The following is an 18,761-nucleotide window of genomic DNA, read 5'->3' as shown; positions in this document are numbered from 1 at the left end:
TCATTTATGGCCCAATTCTGCTAGGTGCTGAACTCTTTCTAAGTCATGCTGAACATCCTCCACTCCTGTTGATCTCATTGGGATGCTCAGCACCTTGTGAGATCAAACCTTTGACACATAAAAAAGTCAAGCAGAATGACTATTTCAAAAGATGGGGAGAGGGCTTTACAAGAATTTTCCCCCTCTGTCCATTGTGGTGTGTCTTCAGTTTTCAGAAACGATTAAATTTTACCTGCCATGTCACTGTGTGGCTGCCCTGAACCAAGTATGGTGTGTAAGTTGCTTTTCATAGTAGTCTCAAGAGGGGACTCAGTGAGCCTGACCCCACAATTCCTCTCTAGCATCCTCCTTGTTCCAAGTAGGCCATGTAGAGATTTGAAGGTGTGTTCCTCCACCCTCATCTGGACACATTATTCACATCACAGTCTAGCTCTATGCTTCCTGTGTAGGCACAATGAACTCAAAATCCATATATTTTTTTCAGATTTTAAACTGCTTCTGAGTCTTGAAAGAAATTCTGCTTCCATTCACAAGTCTAGCTGCCAATGGGATGATTTATATGTTACTGTTATGTTGGTGTTGTTTGTTTTGTCTTTTGGATCATGTAGGTTTTGGATCATGTAGGTTTTGATCATGTAGGTTTCAACTCTTTTTATTGATTTTTCACCAAGATTGATGATACATCTGATACAATACCTGAATCTTAATAGCAAAAAAGGAGTATTTTTAAGTGTTGTGAAACAAGAAAGATTACTAATGTTAAGGAGACCAGTGCATTACCCAGATTCAACTCCACTTGTAGCATTCAATCCACTTGGCTGTAATTGGGATGGTAGTAACATATGCAATACGTGTGGCTACATTTGCATTTAAACTATCAAGCTTTCTTCATAAACAATAAATTATTAGGTCACTAGGTGGCGTTTAAGTTGTAGGGAAGCTCTGATTAAAGTGAGCATTGCAGAGAAGAAAAGTGCTAACTGCGTAGCTAGAAAGAGGTGTTAATGACAATCCATTTTCATCTTCTCTTTATTAATCCACTGAGTTGGACACCAGAAATAGAAAGGTCTCATAACCAGTTTTTTTATTATTTTCCTTGTGGATTTCTTTCTGCTATTACTGTTGTCTTTGTATATTTGAGGCTTACTTACTTTTCTTGTGTCAGGGTCCACTAACCACATTTCTCTGAATCCCTCATGGACTCATTTCTCCTTTTTCTGTCCAGTTCATACACATTTTGGCTTGAGCCCTTGCTTATTACTGTGTACTAAGCAGGACTCTGAGATGAAGATTTTCAATGCTCGATCTCTAAAGTTAAGTTCCCAAATCCCAATTTAAGTACTTAAATAAGTGGTGTAATTTTCAAAAATGCTGAGCACCTGCAGCTTTCATTGCTTTGATAGAAGCAGATGAGTGCTCTTTTTTGAAAATCAAGCCCTTTAGTTAGTTGTCTAAATAAGGATTTAGGACTTCAGGCACTCATTTTAAATCACCTTGATGTGAATGTATATTTACATAATAAATGTGTTTATGATTTCTACATTTAGAAATGTCTTGAGAATTATAACTATCAGTTCTGTAGGCACTACATAGTATCTAAATATCTATTTCCTTCACAAAATCTTTGTAAATTCTGTAGATAAACCAAATTATTCCCTTTCTTAATAACAATTTTACTTAATTCACAGTACAAAGTAATAAGTTGATTTAAAAAAAGTCAGCATGCAAATAATATTATTTTCAGTGTTCATATGCCTGAAAGTCACGGAGATGATGAAATTCCTTCTTAAAGAAGAAAGCAACACTGCCAACTAATCTCTTTGTCTATAGATAATTTGACATTTCTCTAGTCTTTTGTCCCCTGTGAATCTCAAACTGCTGCACAAACTAAATATAGGGGTAATTTTATAGACTGCTGGAACTCAACCATTTCTGGGGTGAAACATAGTAAATGTTCATCAGCACTATAACACACACACTATATAGCACTTTAAAACAGGAAATAACGAATAATTTAACTAATTGAAATAAAGGAGAATTCAGGTAGGCAGAATATAATCAGGCTGTGTTCTCAGGACTGTATAAAAAACAGAATAAGATCTAGTCCTTCTCCCAATATGTACCTATAATAATTAATAGTAACTTACATTTATATAGCACCTTTAATTCAAAATAACTCAAAACACTTTATGTGCTATATACCATACAGACACATCTTCACCTACAACAAGAATAATTCCAAGGAGAATTTAAGTAGACGACATGTATCATATACAATTAGTTTATTTGTCCATGATGCAAGGATTAATATCTCTTTCAAAATGTTTCATGTGGTTTTGAATAAAGACCAGTTATTTTGTTTTTGGTTTAACATCTCATCTGAAAGGTGACATCTCCAGCAAAAGATTATGTAGATATAATCTGCATATCATTTTCATTTGTCTCATACATGTAATGAAAACAAGGAATGATGCACACTGAAAGAATTCAGGCACTTCCTAACCTGTAGATGCTCTTGAATGCTTAATAGCTATATACCACTTACTCCATTACAGTAGTATCACAGGTGGTTTTTATATTTAAATATATTTGCACAGTAAAAACCATTGTAGGCCTTCTCTTTGGAAACCACTTTGTGTATGATCTGTGACTTTGCACAATGCTGCTCCTTTTCATAGGAGATGTGTGCGAATACATCTGTGACATTGGATAGAAATAAAAATTTTAGAACAATATTAAATGACTCAAATGTTCACCCCTAGGAAAGTGTTTGCTGCTGTAGTTAATATTCCACCTGTCCCAGTTAGTGAAATTAATGGAGGGTAAATTTAGAACAAGCAGAAATAAATGTTTTTTTTCATCCAGTTTGCAGAGACCATGTCTGGCATTTATGGCTGTAAGAAGTCATGGAGTCAAATATTGTAACTGGATTTTAAACAAAGATGGAGAGCTGCTGTTATTGCTGTGCATGCTAAGATAAAGTTGATCAAAACTCAAGCTCCAGGGTGAAAGATGACTGCCACAAGGATCAAAGTGCATCATTACACAATTAGCTACATGAACCGTGGAATTGCTTTTGCTCTTCTTTGGAGCATCAGTTATTGGTCTTACAGGAGAGAAAGCACTTCTATATAATCCATTTATCAAGATAATTGTACAATGGCATTAATTTCTGAAAGTGATGCTCTTGTACAACCACAGTGATTGGGCTAGGTGCGGGAATCACTGGAAGATTCTTTTGCCCTGTGTTACGCAGGAGCTCAACTGAGATGTTCAGAATAATCACTAGCTCTATGACTCTATCTTGGCTTCTGAGCCTGATGGATGAAATCCTACTACAAGGGATTTCTGGTACTTATGACCCCATGTGTTGAGATTTTCTAATCACTTTTTGATGTCTTCAACTATTATCAGATTCTCAAATCAAGTAAGTATTCCCAATGTGTGAATACAGCTGTGGGTATGACTTGAATTCAGACTACTTTCTGAATACACAAGGTGGTACAAACTCTATTGCTTGTTGCTGGTTGAATCAGTACCTTCTCAAAACCTAGTATTGGGGATATTGCCCTTTGGATGTGTCCACTTAGTTCTCTTGAAAAAGAGTAAATTTCATACTCCATAGATCAAATTCTACTCAGTCACATGAGGGTAAACCAGAAATAACTCCTTTGAAGCATATGGATTGTAAATCTAGTGTGAATCACGCCTCTGACCACCCAGAAGTCATGACATCACTATATTGTCTAAATATTATAAATGTTCCTGTGTCACTTATGTAATTCCCATTTCTGTCCTGAGGCAAATGCGCAGTTTTATGTTTAAATAAAATAACAGATATTGGAACAGAGTTATGTCTTCAGAGAGGAATAGCTTATATGGGAATACAGACTCTATATAAAATTTAAAATGTCATGTTACAAGTAGGTTTCATCTCAGTGGGCTTTAAAGTAACTTTCCCCGATCAAGAAGAAGAAGAAGAAGAAGATAAGCTGTTTGACCTGTAGCCCAGTTCCAAAATAGAAAATTGATTGTAAATGCCTTGTCTCTAAGAAGGAGCTGAAGGTGATAAGACTGAACATAAGTTTGAATTCATTTTTATTTTACTAAAGAATGAATGTTGAGTGACTGGTTTGGTCGCTAGTTTTGTTTTTCCATCTCAAATTAGCTATTTAACAGGATTTTTACATCGAACATTCCCTAAACTGGTGGTGGCATAATTTCTTTTTAAAACCTTTTCACCCAAGTTAGACCATGCCAATTTCCTCAAAACTGGTCTTGTGTATCTGGACTTTTGATATTTTGGGTGATGTCACAGACTTATAGGCCCTGTGGATTGTAAAACAATACAACAACTATTTTATTTTACTTACTAAGGGTGATTTAATTTAAACCTGACTGGACCAGGTTGCGTGGCTCCAAGGTAGTACTGCACCTGATTAGCCCAAAGACCTCTGAGGGAGGTGTTGCAACACAGATGGAATAAGCCAAATTTGCAAACCCTAAGAATCAAGGGTAAGGCTGAGAAGCCGCACCTTCCAGGTCAATAAGCCACCTGAAAGAAGCCTGACATTCCAGAACTCCCAAGACTGATCACCTCAGAAAGAGAAAGACATCACACCTTAAGAAATAGGCTCCTCCGTCTCTCCCTGCACCCAAAGGAGTCCCAATAGCAAGAAGCGCTAGCCAGCAGAATATCACCATCTGGTCCTTGACTGCAGTCCTACCTCCATCTCTCAGAATCCCGGAGACTATGAGAGTTGAAGCATTTTCAAATCTCTTTTATCTTAAGAGATAAATAGATAAAGAGATTTATTTGTCCCATTTCTATATATATATTTTGTTTTTATTAGCTGGGAGACATCCCAGCCTTTTTATCCTTTTTATTTTGAGGGTGTAAAAGTGCAGCTGCTTGCAAGCATGTATGTGAGCGCACCCATAAAGTCTACATGAAGAAGGCACAAGAAAGAAATGTTCTCCAGGTTTTGATAGCCCTAAATAATGTCTCATAAAATTACTAATTATAGTGCATTCTGTGTTCTGTGTTTAAAAGTCTTGAGAGATTTGAAATTGTCATCTCTAACTTCTGGTAAATAAAAGCTGTCCAACTTCCGCTTATCAAGAATATTTTTTAAAAGTCTGTATTATAGCATCTTTGTTGGGGGCAGGAAAGAAAGGATTAACCACCACCTAAGAATAGAATTCCAGGGAGGAAATATTATAATTGGTTTGAGATTGTGGTATAGACATTAGATAATTTGGTTTCAATATTAAGATACTAATGGATATTAAGATATTAAGATACTATGGAAATTACAGATTTGATTGACTTTGATCAAATTCCTTAGCTGGGATTTATAACCAATGGGCCAGTCACCTTTGTATAAGGATGGATTGCTTTGGGTATTTATTTTATAATTTAACTAACTTGATAGTTTAACTCCAATCAAACACTGAGTCTAGGTTTTTTTACTTGATCTCACTTTGCTTTTGGTTTGATAGTTGGAATGCTTTGTGAGTTTAGTTTAATACTTATTAATTGTGCCTTTGCTTTGGTGATAAGTTGTCTTGATTTTATTTTTGTTTTTATAAAATGTACAAGAGATAGAGTCACATTTCTTTTAATAAGCAACCTGGATCAAGTACCTCTGAGGACCTGGGATGATATTAGCCAGTCAACTTAAAAGCCTGCCCAGATCCCCCCTCATTAATCCTTGGTTCTCAAATGTCACTGAGTTTTTGTTTTTCTTTAACAAACTCAGTCTCCTCTAGGGACCCACTCAAAATCCACATAAGATTTTGAATGCAGCAGGCTGCATTAGACTGTTTGCACTAGTGAATATATTTATACACAGATACGTTCACTGCTGGCTCCCTATCAGCTCTACATCAATGGAGGGTGCTTATGGACAATTTGTTATTCTTGGGGTGGCTTAATGTATGTGTCTGACATGGACCACATTTGAGCGTTTTTATTAGGTAGAATAGCTTTGTAATAGTTAGGCAGTGTGCCAGCCGCACCCCTTTTTTGACTAAACCACACCTTCTCTTTAGAACTTCACTAAATGAAGCACAGAAGACATGTGAATCTTCACATAAACATCCTTAAGTATCTCTCTCATTTTTCAGAGAGAATCCTGTATTGCACGGATGTGTCAGGATTTCACCCTGAGCACACAACGTCTGCACTATTGTTAGACCTGTTACATTAAGAGACTCTGCTTAGCGCAGCGAGCATAGAAAGCTTTGCTTCATAAAAGATGAAGTTGGAGAGCCCCTCTGATTTTATCTGGAGGATAACACTGGCCAAGGAGGTAGTGAGGTCAACTAAATTGGATGAAATATTTTCTCCTTTAAAGCATTCTCTGGTAAATCCCTTTCTCCTCCTAGCCCCAGATTGACTGCTTCCAAGATAGGTGCCAGGCTGACAGCCTTGCAGACTGGAGTCCTCTGTTAATTCACTGAACAAGCCTAGTTCAGACAGCGACAAGGAAGCTTTCTCCACGTTGCTCCACCAATATGCCTTAACTTTGCTCCAGAGAGAGCCAACAGTAAGGAGGAGCAGGTAATTAAGGCTCCATGTCCATTCCTTTTCTTTCCTGAGAATGCTGGCAGTTAGAGCTAGTTTCAGCAGTCGGTTTCTAATGAAGGCAGCTGTCCAGTGAGAATGAGGAGACCAACTCATTTCATATGTACCACTGGCCAGCTATCAGCTAATTATAACTTTGTGAGCTGAACCTTACTCATTCTACTCACAAATAGCCACACTGATCTAATCGGGACTAGTTGTGTGAGTGAGGCAAGCGAGATTTGTTCCTGTGTTGCTGCCAACTTGGGCTTTATTGGAAGAAGAAGTTGTGTTAAACAGGCCAGTTCTTGAGCTTCTGTAAACTGATGTCTCTTTGTTGACTTCAAAGCTATGCTGATTCTACACCGATTGAGGGTCTGCTCTAACTTCTCCATAACCCTTAAGTCACCCACTGATCCATACTTCACATATTTTAATGAGAAAACAAACCCTTTGTATCATATATCATTATCTTAAGCCCCTTAAACTTGGTCATGAGGCATTTCTAACTCTTGAGAGAGGACCCCTTAGCCTGCACTCTTTTTGACCAACATCTTGAGTGACGCTGGCTCTGGAGGTTGAAGTGTTTCATCTCTTCTGGGATGGCCTGCATGAAATTTCCAAACAACCACTTAAAACCACATGGATTCCAGCAAAACATTTATTAAGAAAAGAATTCATTCAAACCAAAGTAATGCAAGTATAGCCGGTCTTAACCTGACAAGAGCCAATCTAGAAAGGTACAATCTGTGTAACCATATTGAGAGTTTATGTCTTAGTTTCATTGTTTCTATTTTCCAGCCTGCTAGTTTGTTTGTCTCTTACTGCATGTCAATGTGAGGCAAACCCACAGCCAAACCAGGCTGCTGGCTCAGCTGCCTTACTCTGCCACCTCCTAGGGCTCCAATATGACTGGTAGCTATTTTACCTCCATCCGAGGGGTCTTCTGTGAGTTGTCTCCGAGCTGCCAGCCTTTTACCAGGACCTCATCCAGCCCTGGAAGCTGGTCTCGGCAACTAGGTCCATGACAGCCACCAAGGGGGGAATCTCCTCATGGACCCTTGCTAAACAACCTCATCTCTGTGTGCAAGTGGCAGAGTCCTCCTCGGTGCATTGGAGGTTGGCTCTGACAAGTGCAACCAAGATCAGAGACCACCTGAATTATGACTGGAGGAACTGGGTGGATGCCCTGGCACTTGGCCACTGCATGTGGCTCTCCACCCCTTGTGTCCACTGTGTATACTCCAGGAGGTTAGGGCAGCCTTGCCACCCTAACCCTTGCCATGATTTGAGACTTCCTCAAGTGGGTCCTGCAGGAGGGTGTCCCTGCCCACCCCTCACTCCTGGCCCTCTGCACCTCGCTGTCGGGTCCCTGCTCCATGAGCACCACAGGCCTTCTCTTCCGTGAGCCAGCTGCATGACCTGCAGCTAGTCTGTTTTCGAACTGCATTTAAGAATCAACTGTATGTGCTCATGCTCCATGCCCTTCACTTCCTCACACTTGTGTCCCACCTTGACACCAAGTGGCAGGACCTCCTGACACTTGTGGAGGATGAGGCAACTCAGTGGGCCAGTCTATATTAAACTCTGATCTCTCAGCGCACCAGGGATAATAGTTGACAGATCCTTTATGGAGCTGTGAACGTGGGCATGTACATGGCTTGGTTAACCACCCTACCTGATATTTAACCCTTCTGTGGTGAGAGAGAGACCCTGGCACACATCTATCTCTTTTCTGGATCCTCAGAATCTTCTCCTCGGGTTCTGGCTGAATTTTTCCCCTCACATTCTGCTCTATGCACACCCCATCCATGGCCCCACAAAGTCACAAGACCTTCTCATCAATCTCCTCCTGGCACTGGCCAAGATGGCCATCCACCATACCAGGAGGAGGAATCTGGACAGGGAGGTATTCTGTGACTGTGGGGTTTATTTCTGATCCTCCCTGAAGTCATGTCTCCAGGCAGAGTTCCTCTGGGCTGAGTCCACTAGCTCCGTGGATGTCTTTGAGGAACAGTGGGTGCTGTCTGTGGTTCTCTGCTCAGTGTCCACTTCAAGTTCCCTTCATTTGACTCTTTGACCCCCATACCCATTCCTGTTTTTTCATTAGTTGTCCCCCATAAGTAGTTGAGTCCTGGGCTTAGTAGCTCCTCCCCGTAGGCTGGGGAAGGGGCCTTCATCTGTAGGCAGGCTTGCGCCCACCCACCTCCTGGAACCCTATGGAACCTGTAGTGATTCATCCTTCAGTCATTTGGCAGCAGCCTATCTCTGAGCAGAGATGACCCCCAATGATCAGGAATTTTCCCAACCCCACCAGAACTGCAGATCAGTCTGTACAACAGCACTATTCAGCCAAAAACCCTCCTGCTTCTTTGTAGTTAACAGACTTTCTAAACTTCCTGCCTGCTCTTGATGCAGCTCCTGTTCCTGCTCCAGCCTTGCCTGAGCCCTGTTCCAATCTTGTCCTTCCCTACTCTGACATCCAGACCTCTACTGACCTGCTCCAGCTTTTCCTTTGCCTCCTGACCTCTCGGACTCTGACAACTTAGCTTCAACCTTTGGCCTTTATAAGATCTCCAGTCATGCTACTGATTTGGCTTGTCCACAAACTCTGACCACTCGGCTTTGACCTCTGCCCTGCACCTGGACTGTGGCCATGATACTGATTTTGACTTGTCTATGGACTTTGCTTTTGGTTCTGAACCCAACCTGTTCCTGGATCTCAGTTCCAGCAGCACCCTTGGTCCAATCCTAATTCTAAACCTGGCTTCAATTTCCATTCCAACTACTAAGACTGAATACTGGGAGACAACACGGTTCAGTCAGCAGGGCAGTCAATGAGAATTCTAACCCTCAAGTCCAATATCTCTTGAATCCAGCTAGGGGTACTCTAGTTGACTTTGTGACTTGCTGTGATCTTGTTCATCAGATGGCTGATCTCAGAGGGAGACATGACAGTTTGTCTCCATCATCCACAGTTCATTGCATACTGTCTAGAATCAGTATGTTTTGCTGTCAGTTGGGTTCCTGGCATCTTGTAATCTTAAGTACAAGTAAGAACTATACAAGTAAGTGGCAAACTCAAAAGGAGCACCCCAAAATTCAACTTCTCTTGCCACATAAATGTCTTTTTGTTTCTTAGCCAAAATTAGTTCCTTTCCCTTACTCCTTATATCAAATAGGAGTTCTTGTCAGATTAAGCCCAGTCCATCACAGATATAGACTTTAAAAGATCTCACTCTCATCAATCTAATAAATGTCAGGTATTTGCTTTTGCCATGAATAATACTCATAAAATGTGTTAAGATGATCATAGAGAAATGTGTTCTTCACTTGTTCTAAATGTGTAGGTTTCTTGAGTGTAGTGTTCCACATTCACTACCTTTGAGGTCCCCACCTTTCTCACACAACTGGTCCTAAAAGCAAACCATCAAACAAAATCCAAAGTGCTCCTTAGACATTGTGGTAGCACATGCTACCTTCCCACCACTAATTCCACAATAAAGTAAAATGTACACCCAAACCTACATGAGTTAAAGCTGCTGACGTTAAAGTAATTTTCTCCCCTCAAGAAGAACAGTGGATCAATGGGGGAACACAAAAGTCACTCTGGTTGATTCTACAGAGCATCCTACCATCATCCCAGCTGCCTGACCTTTATCCATTTGTACAGCACCTGAAAGAGACATGCTGTCGTTGGCCATCTTACCCGGACATATGCCCCAAAGGGGTAAAAGGCACAAGGGGAAAGTTAATGTGGGTTCCACAAAAAGTAACTCCAAATTACTGAAGAATTCCTCCTGCTTCTAAGGGAAGCATGCCCTGGAGGCCAGCCACTCTCTACTCTCTGCAAAACAGTGGAGGTCCAACTACATACAGTTAGTGTCAAGGGACCCTCATGGTGTCTAAGGCCATGGATAAGTATGCAGTGGGACCATGCTTCTGTGGGAAAAAAATAGTATGTGATAGTTTAATTAAAGACTATTTCATAACGCATATGTGCAAGGGGAGGGGTTACATTAAAGCTGCACATGCAACCGAGTCTGAATAGAAGTACTAAGGACTTCAAGACTGGACCATTGGTGAGGTCATCATAAACATGAAGCAGTGCCTGCTAAGCTTAGACAATTTATGGGGTCCAGTGTGTGAGCCAGAGGTCTATACTACATTAACTTATATTTAGCATTTTGCACTAGTTTTCCAACTTTCATCCACTTTGGTTCAGAATAAACTGTAATTAAATCTTGGTCCCATTTTAAATGCAATTATAATGATTTATTATATTAATAAGACAGCAATACATTTTGTAATTTGTCTTTTAACATATCTTAATTTGTATAGTGTACACAGTGTACAGTGTGTGTTGGTCAAATAAAAACACAAAATTTTACATGATTGACACATAAAATTAAACTATTTACCAACTGTTTGTTCAACCATCTCTAAAGCTATTTCAATCATAAAAAATAAATATTTGCAAATATTTGAAGAAAGCTAGAAATATTTGTAAGCTAAATGAGTTGGACTGAATAATTTGACCAGCTGTGCTAATGATAATTTTGCTGGATATGGAAAATCAGGATGAAATGCTTTTCGCAAGTAATTCTGTATTTGGAGACATGCGAAATGCAGAATTTTCAAAACATATTATTTCCAGTAATCTAAAAAGTTATCCTCCCTAGATCATTTTGAAATGTGTAAAGTCTCTTTTACTGAGTGAGGCTTGTGTTTCTGAATATTTTTTGTTCTATATTATAATGAAAGTAGAAAAGCTTTGTGCAATCTTGCAAAATTGTAGGTACATTCAGAGGAGCCATTTGTGAAAGATACAATAAATAAACTGAAGGAGATCATGTAAATTTGACCCCACAGATTGAAATACAGGGAAACCTCTGGAATTTCTTTCCCCTGTTTGCTCTTTCTGAAGGAGAGCACATCTAGCTCCAAGGAAGGATGCCAACACGTGCCACGGTGAATCTATATGTCAAGATGCTTGACGATGCGCATCCACTTATCTGTAGTGAGGGTCAAGCTCCAAACTGGTAATTTGGTAAATCTATAACTGCCTTGAGGATTATTATGACTCATGAATACACCATAAACCATTTGGGAGGGCACTACATCAGTTATCAAGCTCTATGAATTACTTATGTTTTTTAAACATTTTAGTTCAGATCAGATCCTCATATCACGAAGCCAATATCTTTATTTCCTGAAAATATAAATAAAACAACAAGAACCAACAATTACCAAAAGAAGGAAAGTATTATTTAGGAAAATGTGTTTGTTCAATGCATGTCTGCAGGAAGGGGGGGAAAGGCTTTGATTTTATTCTTCCTTTTTAATCCCTGGTCCAATAATCAAGATATTAGTTTCACATATTCTCTAGAGATTTCTGAAAGCCTGAAGCCACCTTAATGCCCATCTCTGAGTTAAGAAATAATAGTACCATAAAAAATGAAAAGTTCACCATAATGTTGTCAAAACTTTTCTTTCTATAAACTGCTCTGCTCATATTATGGCATAAGCACCTCCATCTTCTCTGATCTCATGGGGCCAAATTCATCCCTTGCTTCATTCCAAATAAATGGAGTTGCACTAGGAATGTATCCCATTCATTTTTTACCTTACCCAGGAGATAGAGCCAAAATAACTCCCCTGCAAAAGGGGAAAGGAAGACAAACAATAATTTCTTTTTAATGAAAGGTAAATAATTCAAGTTGCACAACAACAAGGGGATATTCAATGAAATTAACAGGTGAGCAACTCAACCCCAATAAAAGGAAATTCTTTTTCACACAGCTAGTAATTAACTGGTGCAACTCACTGCCCCAGGAAGTCATTGAAGCTCCAGGGGGGTAGGTAAGAGGGTGGGTGGGAAAGCAGGGACCTGAGAAGAGTGCAGATGGCGAGAGGAAAACAGTGAGAGGGTGCAAAATGGAGGCTCGAGGGGACCAGGAACTATTTATAACAAATCCTAAGTTTATCAGCTCAGCCACCTCAAGTATCGCCTCTGGAAGGAGAAGGGCCATATGGTCTGGAGGGAATAATGATTTCCGGACAAGGGTTGGTGGGTGGTAAAGGAGGGTTCTGGTGTGGGAGGGGTGTAAACCTCTGAATCAGGTGGGAAACAGCTGGTGGGCAGGTTGACAAGTCACAGAGGATAAAGGACAAAGCAGCTTTGAGTGCAGGCCATGGGTGCTGTCTGTAACCGCTGTATTATTTCCCTCTCCTGTCTGCCTACCCCCACCAAATTGTTGCAAGAAGAATCTGTCTGCTGTCACACACACACATAACACAAGCAGCAGGTTAATATTCAGCTCGCTTTCACTGTTTGTAGAGCTCTGCCTACAGAAAGCCATATATGCTTTGTGATGTTTAAGATATTAGAAATGCTTTATGATTACAATGATTGGATATTTGTTTTAGTTTAGAATGTCTAAGGATTAAACCAAAACCTTGACCATTATCTACTAGTCCTGGGGGTTTTTACATGTTAAGCATATCTTGGCAATGTATGAAAGTTATTTTACCTTTTTAATTCCTAACTGTAGCCTACAAATCAGACTAAGAAATTGATGGTTGGCAAAGACACTTGCTAGATTATGTTAGTTTAATAGAGATAAGGCTGAATCAGATACAAATACACCAGATTTTAAAAAGTTCACATCTGGATCTGAACCTTGCATCTCAAGTCTGTTTTAGGCTTGATAGAATATGCCAGGAAGGAGCAAAATCTAGCTGATAAGGCACCAGACTCAGTGTAGGGAGACCTGAGTGCTTGGCTTGATCACTGTGACCTTGGCTAAGGCACTTCATCTCTTTGTTTCTCTGTTTCCCCTCTGTCCTTTGACTGTGTTGTCTATTTATACTGCAAGCTTTTCTGGGCAGAGACTCTCTCTCATTATGTGTTTGTATAGCACCTAGCAAAATGACCTCTAAATGCTACTGTAATACATATACAATAATAGTAATAATAAATTGAACTGTGTTCCAAGAATGCATAATTGATGCACACTTTCTTTTTAAATTGCAGAGACAAAGTATTAGAATGGCATAAAATATGGCCCAGTTCTATTACAAAAGAAGCGTCAATGCCCCTTACAGAGATCGCATCCCTCTTCGTATAGTACGAGCAGAGTCTGAACTCTCCCCTGCTGAGAAAGCCTACTTGAATGCTGTGGAGAAAGGAGATTATGCCAGTGTGAAGAAGGCTCTGGAGGAAGCAGAAATTTATTTCAAGATCAATATTAATTGCATTGATCCTCTTGGAAGAACAGCTCTTCTTATTGCAATTGAAAATGAGAACCTGGAGCTCATTGAGCTGCTCTTAAGCTTTAATGTATATGTTGGAGATGCTCTGCTGCATGCCATACGAAAGGAGGTAGTTGGAGCTGTGGAACTTTTATTAAATCACAAAAAGCCTAGTGGGGAGAAACAGGTACGTGCAAAATTCACTCTTGCTCTTGGTTTGCAATTAAGTTTCTGTAGGTATATGCCAGGAATTGTCAAAAGGGAGCCAAGATTTTTTTTTTTAATTGACTATTTCTAATTCAACATGTAGTGTTTCCAATATGATCTGTATCATTTTCATTTTGATTTGAGTGTCTCTGTCCTTAGCATTGGGTATGCAGAATGTGCAATAAGATAAGAGAATTCATGCTAATACATGGAGATAAAAACAAGTGCTTTTTAGGGACAGGTGACTCTCTTTCGATTAAATATGCATTTTGAAACTGGGCGTATCCTTTGAACATTAATTCCAGGTCAGATAATTCTGCCATTTCATTGATGAAAGGATTCCTGGAGAAAAATCCTGTTTCATGCAGAATTGCAACCCAATAGGAAGAGAACACTAGGGTGAAATCTTGGTCCCACTGAAGTCAATAGCAAAAGACTTTAATGGAGTTAGAATTTACATCGCTTGATGTGGAAACCAACTACCACTTCAGTGACTGTGAGGCCTGGTCAGCATGACCCATGGCCTGTGTGGTCAGAACCTCAGCCTTGCCTGTGTGCGTAGTGACAGGCCCTCAACCTGTTCTCATAGGAGTTAAGGTACAGCCTGTTCTTTCTCCCTATCATTCCTCAAAAGATGGATCATTATACAGAAAATCTCTTTTAGAATAAATTGAAAGAAGCTTCAGGTGTGCTTCTCTATACCTCCCCCTCACTGCACTAAGCCATCCTCTACACCAGAGTTTCTCAACCAAGGGTACGTGTACCCCTGTGGATACGAAAAGGTCTTCCAGAGGGTTCATCAGCTCATCTAGATACTTGCTCAGTATTACAACAGGCGACATGAAAAGCACTAGCGAAGTCAGTACAAACTAAAATCTCATACAGACAACGAAATGTTTATACAGCGAAAACAACGAGAGTTCTGTAGTACTTTAAAGACTAATAAATTTAATTTCTGTAGGCATAAGCTTTCGTGGGCTGTAACCCACTTCCTCAGATGTAAGGAATAGAAATCACAAGGCACATATATACATATCCAAGGGAAGTAACAACAATGGGGGAGGTGGATGAAAGCAAGGTCCATTCAGTAGAGTACTTGAGGCCTATTCACAACGACTGATTAGGAGGTAAGAATGTGTAATCAGTCGCAATTACTTCTTGTAATGAGATAACCATTCCAAGTCCCGATTCAGATGCAGTTTGATTGTGTCAAGTTAGCAGATGATTTCAAGCTCAGCAGTTTCTCTTTGAAGTCTGTTTTTGAAGTTTTTTTGTAAGACTATAGCAACTTTCAAGTCAGTGACAAGAGTGTCCTGGGAGATTGAAGTGTTCTCCGACTGGTTTATGGGTGTTATTATTTTTTTTGTCTGATTTGTGTCCATTTATCCTTTTGCGTAGTGATAGTCCAGTGTGGCCAATGTACATGGCAGAGGGGCATTGCTGGCACATGATGGCATGTATTACATTAGTAGATGTGCAGGTGAATGAGCCCCTTATGGTGTGACTGATGTGGTTAGGACCTGTGATGGTGTCACTAGAGTCGATATGTGGGCAGAGTTGGCAACAGGGTTTGTTGCAGGGGTGGGTTCCTGGGTTAGTGTTCTTGTTGTATGGTGTACGGTTGCTGGTGAGTATTTGCTTCAGATTGGGAGGCTGTCTGTAAGCAAGGATAAGTCTGCCTCCCACAGCTTGAGCGAGAGACAGATCATCTGCTAGGATGGGTTGTAGATCCTTAATGATGTGTTGGGGAGATTTTAACTGGGGACTGTAGGTGATGGCCAGTGGTGTTCTGTTGTTTTCTTTGTTGGGTCTGTCCTGTAGTAGGTGACTTCTGGGTACCCGTCTGGCTCTGTCAATTTGTTTCTTCACCTCTCCAGGTGGGTATATAGTTTTAAGAATGTTGTATAGAGATCCTGTAGGTGTTTGTCTCTGTCTGAGGATCGGAGCAAATCCGGTTGTATCTTAAGGCTTGCCTGTAGACAATGGATCGTGTAATTTGTCCAGGGTGGAGCTGGAGGCATGAAGATACGTATTGTGGTCAGTTGGTTTTCGGTATAGGGTGGTATTAATGTGACCATCATTTATTTGTATTGTAGTGTCCAGGAAGTGGATTTCTTGTGTGGACTGGTCCAGGCTGAGGTTGATAGTGGGGTGGAAATTATTGAAAACCTGGTGGAATTCTTCGAGGAACTTTTTCCCATGGGTCCAGATTATGAAAATGTCATCAATGTAGCGTAGGTAAAGGAGAGGTGCTTGGGGACGAGTTTTGAGGAAGCGTTGTTCTAGGTCAGCCATAAAAATGTTGGCATGCGGGTGCCCATAGCATGTGGAGCCATGCGGGTGCCCATAGCTGTGCCACTGACTTGGAGGTATAGATTGGCTCCAAATTTGAAGTAGTTGTGGGTTAGGACAAAGTCACAAAGTTCAGTTACCTGCTGTGACATATCATCATCAGGGAAAATGTTCCTGATGGCTTGAAATCCATCTTTGTGTAGAATGTTGGTGTAGAGAGCTTCTACATCCATAGTGGCTAGGATGGTGTTTTCTGGCAGATCACTGATGGATTGTAGTTTTTTCAGGAAGTCAGTGGTATCACGAAGATAGCTAGGAGTGCTGGTGGCATAGGGCCTGAGGAGAGAGTCCATATAGCCTGACAGTCCTGCTGTGAGAGTGCCAATGCCTGAGATGATGAGGCGTCCAGGATTCCCAGGTTTGTGGATCTTGGGTAGCAGATAGAATAACCCTGGTCGGGGCTCAGGGGGTGTGTCTGTGTAGACTTGTTCCTCTGTTTCTTTAGGGAGTTTTTTAAGTAGATGTTGTAGTTTCTTTTGGTATTCCTCAGTGGGATTGGACAGTAGTGGTTTGTAGAATGTGGTGTTTGAGAGTTGTTTGGCGGCCTCCTGTTCGTAATCCGATCTATTCATGATGACAACGGCACCTCCTTTGTCTGCCTCTTTGATTATGATGTCAGAGTTGTTATTGAGGCTGTGGATGGCGTTGCGTTCTGCATGGCTGAGGTTATGGGGTAAGCGGTGTTGCTTGTCGACAATCCCAGCTTGAGCACGTCAGAGGAAACGCTCTATGTAAAAGTCTAGTCTGTTGTTTCGACCATCAGGAGGAGTCCATGCAGAATTATTTTTCTTGTAGCGTTGGTAGGAAGGGATCTGTGAGTTAGTGTGTTCATTGGTGTGATGAAAATATTCCTTGAGTCGGAGATGGCGAAATCCAGGAACCTATCCCTGCAACAAACCCCATTGCCAGCTCTTCCCACACATCGATTCTAGTAACAACATCACTGGTCCTAACCACATCAGTCACACCATATGGGGCTCATTCACCTGCACATCTACTAATGTTATATATGCCATCATGTGCCAGCAATGCCCCTCTGCCATGTACATTGGCCATACTGGACTATCACTACGCAAAAGGATAAATGGACACAAATCAGACAAAAAAAATAATAACACCCATAAACCAGTCGGAGAACACTTCAATCTCCCAGGACACTCTGTCACTGACTTGAAAGTTGCTATAGTCTTACAAAAAAACTTCAAAAACAGACTTCAAAGAGAAACTGCTGAGCTTGAAATCATCTGAAAACATGACACAATCAAACTGCATCTGAATCGGGACTTGGAATGATTATCTCATTACAAGAAATAATTGCCTCTGATTACACATTCTCACCTCCTAATCAACGGTTGTGAATAGGCTTCAAGTACTCTCCTGAATGGACCTTGCTTTTGTCCACCTCCCCCATTGTTGTTACTTCCCTTGGATATGTATATATGTGCCTTGTGATTTCTATTCTTTACATCTGAGGAAGTGGGTTACAGCCTATGAAAGCTTATGCCTACAGAAATTAAATTTGTTAGTCTTTAAAGTGCTACAGAACTCTCGTTGTTTTTGCTGTATACAGACTAACACGGCTACCCCTCTGGAACTTTTCAACATGTTTATATAGCTCTATACACTGAAAAGTAAGTAATATTTATATTCCAATTGATTTATTTTATAATTATATGGTAAAAATGAGAAAGTAAGTAATTTTTCAGTAATAGCATGCTGTGACACTTTTGTATTTTTATGTCTGATTTTGTAAGCAAGCAGTTTTTAAGTGAGGTGAAACTTGGGGTACCCAAGACAAATCAGGCTCCTGAAAGGGGTACAGTAGTCTGGAAAGGTTGAGAACCACTGCTCTACACCAGACCCATTTTAAGGCCCTATTGAGGTAGGGTAGGATGTAAATCATAATTTGTCAGATTCTTAGGGATTCTGTGGCATGAAAACCACTATATAAATAGATGTAAGGTTCTATTCTATTCTTGTCTCTTCCAATTTCCATATATTATAGGTACTATATTAATGCATTTAAATGCATAGTGCATTGAAATGATTGGAGTCCTTTCATAGGCAATGCGTACAATATCATATAATTACCATATCTTGTACTTGCTATGGATATAATTGCAGATGATAAGTAAAAAGTATAATTTTTTTGTCAATAAAATAATAGGAATTCAATGTTATTTTTGGTGAAAGAATGAAATCTGTTGGGTCCTTATCCAACTGTGTGTGTCTGCTTTCTTTGCTCCCTAGTAAAAGCATAACATCTTTATAGAACAACGGCTTTATCTCAGCATAAATAGATGGAAATTATATTCATTTTATGCTTGCCTCATTTCCATAATTTCTTACCCTATTGCATAGCTCATAGGGTAGGAGGAAG

At 40.2% G+C, this 18,761-nt stretch overlaps 1 protein-coding gene across 1 annotated transcript in view; it reads left to right on the top strand.

Annotated features, from left to right (window-relative positions):
- The window catches only part of TRPC4 (transient receptor potential cation channel subfamily C member 4), a 191,618-nt gene that overhangs the window by 48,409 nt on the left and 124,448 nt on the right, over positions 1 to 18,761 (top strand). Inside the window, exon 2 of the mRNA XM_067563036.1 lies at positions 13,605 to 14,009. Within this exon, the coding sequence (XP_067419137.1) occupies positions 13,632 to 14,009 (378 nt within the window). The 5' untranslated portion in view covers positions 13,605 to 13,631. The remainder of the gene's footprint in view (positions 1 to 13,604; positions 14,010 to 18,761) is intronic.

This window comes from Emydura macquarii, unplaced genomic scaffold (assembly GCF_026122565.2).
Source record: "Emydura macquarii macquarii isolate MOO-44397 ecotype Brisbane River unplaced genomic scaffold, CSIRO-AGI_Emac_v2 contig_2473, whole genome shotgun sequence".
Lineage (NCBI taxonomy): Eukaryota > Metazoa > Chordata > Testudines > Chelidae > Emydura > Emydura macquarii.
This window is presented reverse-complemented; position numbering and strand designations above follow the sequence as displayed.